Source organism: Chanos chanos, chromosome 7 (genome assembly GCF_902362185.1).
Source record: "Chanos chanos chromosome 7, fChaCha1.1, whole genome shotgun sequence".
NCBI classification, from domain to species: domain Eukaryota; kingdom Metazoa; phylum Chordata; class Actinopteri; order Gonorynchiformes; family Chanidae; genus Chanos; species Chanos chanos.
This window is the reverse complement of record NC_044501.1, coordinates 4951818-4959158: the sequence shown is the minus strand read 5'-3', so window position 1 is coordinate 4959158 and position 7341 is coordinate 4951818. Positions and strand designations below refer to the sequence as shown.

General features: G+C 40.4%; 1 protein-coding gene across 2 annotated transcripts in view; it reads left to right on the top strand.

Moving 5' to 3' along the window:
• Window positions 1–7341, top strand: part of LOC115816562 (complement C3) — a 32418-nt gene that overhangs the window by 1665 nt on the left and 23412 nt on the right. For both annotated transcript variants that reach the window (XM_030779537.1, XM_030779536.1), the window contains exons 2-11: window positions 1146–1344; window positions 1733–1901; window positions 3174–3244; window positions 3600–3688; window positions 4214–4296; window positions 4384–4471; window positions 4840–4939; window positions 6096–6216; window positions 6404–6519; window positions 6787–6933. In XM_030779537.1, coding sequence (XP_030635397.1) covers window positions 1146–1344; window positions 1733–1901; window positions 3174–3244; window positions 3600–3688; window positions 4214–4296; window positions 4384–4471; window positions 4840–4939; window positions 6096–6216; window positions 6404–6519; window positions 6787–6933 — 1183 coding nt within the window. The remainder of the gene's footprint in view (window positions 1–1145; window positions 1345–1732; window positions 1902–3173; window positions 3245–3599; window positions 3689–4213; window positions 4297–4383; window positions 4472–4839; window positions 4940–6095; window positions 6217–6403; window positions 6520–6786; window positions 6934–7341) is intronic.

Below are 7341 nucleotides of genomic sequence, written 5' to 3'. Positions count from 1 at the left end.
GGATGGCACCCGACCCTATTTCCCATCAAGCATGGCTGCTGTAGTTTCAACATTAGTGCACCATTTCTTAATGAAGATAGGTTTGGAACCCAAACAACTGAAGAAGGCCACCAGGAAGATAGCCATGGCAGGTGGGACCAGGATCAAGATGGCTGTGGTTGATGAGAGCTTGAGGTCGGAACCCTTCTGCAGGTGAAGGCTAATTGGGTCTTCGCTGCCCCACTCAGGTGAGGTGTACAGGCTAAGGGTTGAAACGGTTGTGACCCTGAGATACCTGCTGAGGATGCAGAAGGGCTGCCAGCGATGCAAATGCTCTGACCACCCTGTCACTGAGGGTTACCATGAAGAGGAGTGACTTGCAACACCATATCTTAAGTAGCTCTTGCAGTTTCTGCTTGTGGCAAAGCATCTCTGATGTTTATCTCATTAAATAAAGGACCAGTTCCTCTCAAATAAAAAGAAACAGTCTTTGGCTGGAAGATGAAATTTGTAAAAAAAAAAAAAAAAAAATATTACTGATGCTAAAAAGTCTTATTGAGAAGGCTGATATAGTTAACTGGCTTTTTAACATAGGTGAAACTTACTCATTTATTCTCAATTGCCTCTTGGATGAGCTGTTGCACAAATTTCCTTGTGGAAGAGGAAAGATTTTTACAGCATGTTGTATGTGATCATCAAGCATGCTTCTAATTTTGTTTGAACACTTTAAAATATTTTATTTCTATGCACTGATTTGATTCATGAGTTTGGTTCCAAATACATTTGGTTCCTTTATACACTGTCTCTGTGTGAGGACCCATTGCTGCCCTCTGTGAGTGCCTGACTGTAACCTGTGGAGTGGAGAGTAATGTAAGAATCATGCAGGTTGTGTGTAGAACAGACCTGGTTTGGTGATCCATACACAGATTATATGCATGATGAAGCACAGGCAGCTGTGGTCCAACTTCAAAATGATAATATGTGGGCCAATGTTTTCTTTCTTTCTTTCTTTCTTTCTTTCTTTCTTTCTGTCTCTCACTTTTGGTTTTGTTTAAACAAGCCACATTCAAAATTTGTGAACAAAGGTTGAAATAAACAACATGGAGAAAATGTGTGAAATTGTCTATGATATGCACCTCTGACCTCTCAACTTTGCCCTCCCCCAGCTACATCATGTCGGCCCCTAACCTCCTGAGGGTGGGTACGCCAGAGAACGTGTTTGTGGAGGCACAGGACTATACCGGTGGGGGAAACATTAACGTGAAAATTGTGGTGAAAGACCATCCACGAAAGAGCGAATATATAGTGTCCAAAAATGTTGTTCTGACTGCGGCCAACAACTATCAACTTCTAACAAGCATAGAGGTGAGGATAGACAGTCTGTGTCAGTTTAAGTATTTTCATGTGTTTATCAAAATTGCATTGAGCATACATATGTATGTCTCTTTGCCTTCATATTTTGAGTAAATTTTGGCTCTTTAAATCAGCCTTTTCATATACATTTTTGTATATTTTTTTTTATTTTCAATTTAAATTACTTTACCAAACAATGGACTTTTGTCACTTTAGCTTATTCAAAATAAAATGCAAAGCTTAAAAATGAAACACTAATGTTTTTGACAAGCCATTGATTGGTGACGTCCAACACAAGCAAAAATAAAATAAAATAAAACTCTAGTGGAAGAGACAATGTTTTATACTATGTTAAAACTTCAGGACATTGTCAAATATTATGCCTTTAATTCATCCTTAGATTCCAAACTCAAACGATTTGTTTGGTGAGGATCCCATGGAGAAGCAGTATGTTTACCTGCAGGCCCAGTTCCCTGGCAGTTTGCTGGAGAAAGTGGTCCTGATCTCTTTCCAGTCTGGCTATATATTCATTCAGACTGACAAGACCATTTATACACCAGATAACGCAGGTGAGACTGGTCTAGGATTAACATATGACCAGAACATGGCCGTACTCTGTCAATATTATGTAAATCATGTGTACCATTCTTATATACCATAGTAAGGAAATGGTGCCTGGAAAAGCTAGTGTTTCAAACAAACTTTCAGAAGATTCTCAATTCAGCACAATTTATACACACACACACACACACACTCACACACACACACACAATAACTTATGTCGATCTCCCGCTCCATCCAGCTGCTCTCGGGTGTCTGAGCTCCTCACCCTATCCCTACGGGTGTGCCCAGCCACCCTGCGGAGGAAGCTCATTTCTGCTGCTTGTATCAGTGATCTCATTCTTTCGGTCACTACCCAGAGCTCGTGACCATAGGTGAGGGTTGGAACAAAGATTGACTGGTAAATTGAGAGCCTTGCCTTCTGACTCAACTCCTTTTTCACCACGACGGTCCGGTACAATGTCTGCAACTGCATGCCGCCACCCCGATCCGCCTGTCGATCTCCCGCTCCATTTTCCCCTCACTCGTGAACAAGACCCCAAGATACTTGAACTCCTCCGCTTGAGGCAGAAACTCAGTCCCAACTCGGAGGGGGCAAACCACCTTTTTCCAGCGTAGGACCATGGCCTTGGACTTGGAGGTGCGGATCCTCATCCCGACCACTTCACACACGGCTGCAAACCGCCCCAATGCGCGCTGGAGGTCACAGTTTGATGAAGCCAACAGAATCACATCATCTGCAAAAAGCAGAGACGCAGTCCTGAGGACACTGTACTGGACACCCTTCTCACCCCGACTGCACTTTGAGTGTCAGCCATGACAGCCCAACAACATCCAAAGCCTTCAGCATTTCAGGGCGGATCTCATCACTCCTGGCGCCTTGCCATGGTGGAGTTTTCTAACTGCCTCAGTGACCTCTGACAGAGAGATGGGTGACGACACCCCTGAATCTTGTGGCCCTGCCTCCTCTGTGGAAGGCGTGTCGGTTGGGTTTAGGAGCTCCTCAAAGTGTTCCTTCCATCGTCCGACCACATCCTCAGTTGAGGTCAGAACCTCCTCATCCCTGCTGAGAACAGCCTGGATGAAACCCTACCTTCCCCTCCTTAGTCTCCTGACGGTTTGCAAGAGACTCTTTGAGGCCAACCGAAAGTCCTTTTCCATGGCCTCCCCAAACTCCTCCCATACCCGAGTTTTTGCTTCCATGACAGCCGTCGCTGCAGCCCTTTTGGCATGCCGGTAGAAGGGGAGCTTATGATCTGATTTATGTATTTTCTCACTAGTTCACTACAGGCTCTTCTGTGTAAATCCTGGACTACAACCTATGACAAGTGGAATCTCTGTGGAAATTATGGTAAATAATCCCATTAGTACATTATACATATTGAGTCTATTACAGTTTCAAAATTATCCATTGTCTGACAGTTTACCCTATAGTATAGTGTGACAACATATACATCAACTTAACACTTAAGAGGTAATTTGCTGTAACCCTCATGGAAAAATGTGTCTCACAGTTGTATATTGTATAATCAATGCATATTAAAACATTTATTATTTGTGAACTGAACTAAAATTGAACTATTCAAAAAGAAAAACAAAAAACAGCAACATCAAAAATGCTTTCCCATGTAAAACTGTAATTTTTACAATTTATAATTTTCATAAAACATGACCACTAGCATTAACTCATTATTGTTTTCCTCCAGACCCCAGACAATATCATCATTCACAAAGAGATTGTCTTTCCATGGAAAGGGGTTAAGTCTGGAAAGTACCAGTTACCTGAAATCACTAGGTATGTTTAAAAACTGTGGTTCTGACTGTTTGGAAACACACAGAGCAAGAAAGATTTAGGAATTGCTTGTTATTTTAGTGCCATTTAGTGAAAATCAGACAGAAAGTGTTAGTACACCAATGTGACATAAAGTCATCCATTTATGTAATCAAATTCATCATGTCTACATTTTTTGTGAAGCTCACAGTATTCTGTCCCTCCCAAACACATCTCTTCATCCATCTGTTAAAATGGAATCTGATGGATGAATCGTCAGCCTATTCTAAACCATTCAAAACTTCCATGATTCAAAAGTGAATGAATATGTCATAGACCTAAACTGATTTTAACAGTGTTTATAGGACACTCTGGCCAAAAATATAAAGCATAGTCCATACTTCTCTCTGGTGTTAATATATTGAACTTTAAGTTACCATTTACAGAAATAATATCTGCACATGACACCATTAAACCTATCAGTTGTATGAGTATGGACTGTTTTAATGTTATTCCATATTTCTGTCTTTGATTCTTCCCTCTGTGAAGCTCAGGGACCTGGAAAGTGGTAACAAGTTTCTTAAGTTCCTCACAGAAGAAATTTACTGCTGATTTTGAAGTTAAAGAATATGGTGGGTGTTTGTTTTTCTCTTCTCTTTCCCCCCTTTTTTTCATCTTGTAGAAATTGAAAATATGAATTCTTGTCTTTTGTCTCTTAGTGTTGCCCAGTTTTGAGGTTACTCTGAAGCCCAGCAAGTCCTTCTTCTACATCGATGATGTAGAGCTTAAAGTTCAAATACAGACAAGGTAATTAAAAAAAAACTGCCACTTTTAAGTGAAAGCCTCTATTTATGATTTATAAAACTTAATTAAAATACCTTACTATCTGTAATTTAAGTTTGAATGCATCATTTTGCATGTTTTGGATGCACCTGTAGGTGCATGCCATTATAAGTAATGGTCTTTAGACAATACATTTATGTATGTATGTATGTGTGTGTGTGTCACCTCATATTTTGTGGTAGAAATGTATTCTGTTATAATGGTTTTCTGTTTTTTTGTGTTTTTGTGTCCTGTGGTGCTATTTGCATTTCCCAGGATGAATATATATATTTTTTCAAAGTCAGCTGCAAAGTCTGACTTTCCCAATGCATCCCTGTTTGTTTCTGTTCAAGGTATTTGCATGGAAATGAGGTGACAGGAACAGGTTTTGTGATGTTTGGAGTGATGTCAGATGTGAAGAGAACCCTTCCTGGATCTCTGCAGAGAGTAGAGGTAAACATTGCAGGTTTTGCCAGGTGCACATATACACAGATTTAAACAGACATATCACACTCTCACTCACACAAACACGCACACACACACACACACACACACACACACACGGGAAGGGGGTGTGGAGAGTCACTACACTAGAGGGAACGGCGGGTTTGCCAGTATTTAACATTAAATATTAAATACATATAAATACTGTGTGTGTCTACAAAAAGTACCTCTCTTTGAAAAACTAATTAAAACAAAGCTTCATTGGTGAGAAAGTGGTAGCTTTAAGCCTTGGAACAGCTTTACTGGTCCCACTAACCATAATAACTACTCCTAATAGTTCTTGATTGGACACATCTGTCTGTATAGGACAGAAGAGGACAGAAAAGTCAGGGTTTGTCTGGACCCTCTACAGACCCTTTTGAGGGTATATAGGTTCCATTTAACCTGAATGGGATATAGGTCACCACAGGTCACAAATGGCAGCTGATGGTGTGAACACACTTCTAGGCCCCGCCCACTTCATCTCTCCCTCTGACCTCATCACAGTCAGATTAGACCTCCTCCTTCCCCCATCCTTGGTGCATGCTGGGAGATTTGGTTGATGGAAGTACGGCACTTCCAAAATTGCATGTAATCCTCATCCATCAGCAGGGTCTCTAGTAGATCATCCACTAAACTAACACTGGTCATTTGCTTCTGGTTCAGACGTGATCCAGTTGATGGGTATGTGCTCCCCATGAATATTAGTTTTACGTAAAACTGGGAATTAACTTTCATGACATGGACATACCTGACATGTACCAGAGTGTTTCTTTCCTATAGAGCAGATTTTGCCAATGGCTGTGGTAGAGAGAATCTAGCAGTGTCACAGATTCTTAGAGCAGCATCCACAGAGGCAGCCCTGCTCAGCAGCAAGGGCTCTCCCTGAGCATGGGGTCATCTGGCAGCTGACAGGTGTTACTCTTAGTGTTACTCTTGTCCCCTAGGGAGACCTTTGTGTTGCCTTTTTTTGGCTTATCATAATAACAGATACACGTATATGCAGACACACACAAACTCTTACTCATTCTCTGTCTCTCTATTTCTCTCTCTCATACTCGCAAACATACTGTCTTTTGCTGGTAATTGTGATCTAATATTTTTATTTTATTTTGGTTGATTTCAGATTAGAAATGGCTTAGGTGAGGCAGTACTGAAGAAAAGTGATATCGAGCAGACCTTCCCTAACATTAATGAACTTGTTGGGCAGTCCATATACATAACTGTCAGTGTATTAACAGAAACTGGTAAGAAATTCTCTCTCTCTCTCTCTCTCTCTCTCTCTCTCTCTCACACACACACACACACAAACACACACACACTCTTTTCCTCTCTCTCTCCTTATCATTTGTTACTAACTTTGTGGCTTAAGGTTTTCATTCTAAATATAATGTAAACCGTACACTGTTTGTGTGTTCATGTGTGTGCTTCTAGGCAGTGAAATGGTAGAGGCACAAAAGGGTGGCATTCAGATTGTGACATCACCATACACCATTCAGTTCAAGGGAACTCCCAAATACTTCAAACCTGGAATGCCGTTTGATGTCTCGGTATTACATATTTTCCTTGTTTAAATTTCTCTTGTTTAAACATAAATATTTACAAGGAAAGCATGGGGATCACATTCTTTGCATTTATCTTGAAAGTAAACCCTAAATTTTTTGATCTGAGATGGTTTACTTTCAGACTGAATTATGACAACATGCCATTCAACTCTAAGTCACATTATGAATCAGTGCTCCACCCTGACAAGCCAAGAGCAATGGCAGGATTCCTGTTCCCTTGAGTACTAATTCTGCTCTGTGTGAATTTGACAGATCTATGTAACCAATCCTGACCAATCACCAGCAAGAGACATTGAAGTGGTGGCTCAGCCTGGTGGAGTCAGTGCTAGAACCAAACCAAATGGGATGGCAAAGCTCACGGTCAACTCCGAGGGAGGATCCTCCAAACTGGACATCTCTGTAAGCCCTGTCATGACCATATTCCATATACAGGCTCTATTGTAATTCACATCACACATATTAAATAATTAACACACATATACAGCATGGTTTTCAAAAAGCTCCATATTAAATTAGCAAGAGAGGTACAATGAAAATAACAGGCTGGTTCAAAACAGAAAAAATAACTCTTTGTTCTCATTCTACTGAAAGTTTGCAGACATCTTTCATTCAACCTTTTAACAACTCTGACCAGATACAACTGTAGGGAAATCATCAGAAATATGTATATATATATGTGTGTGTGTGTGTGTGTGTGTGTGTGTATATATTAGGTACCCAGATATTACTGTAGGACAATCATCAAAATCAGTTGTGTGGAACATATAATATAGAACATATAGAACATATATAATAAGCACTAAAAAT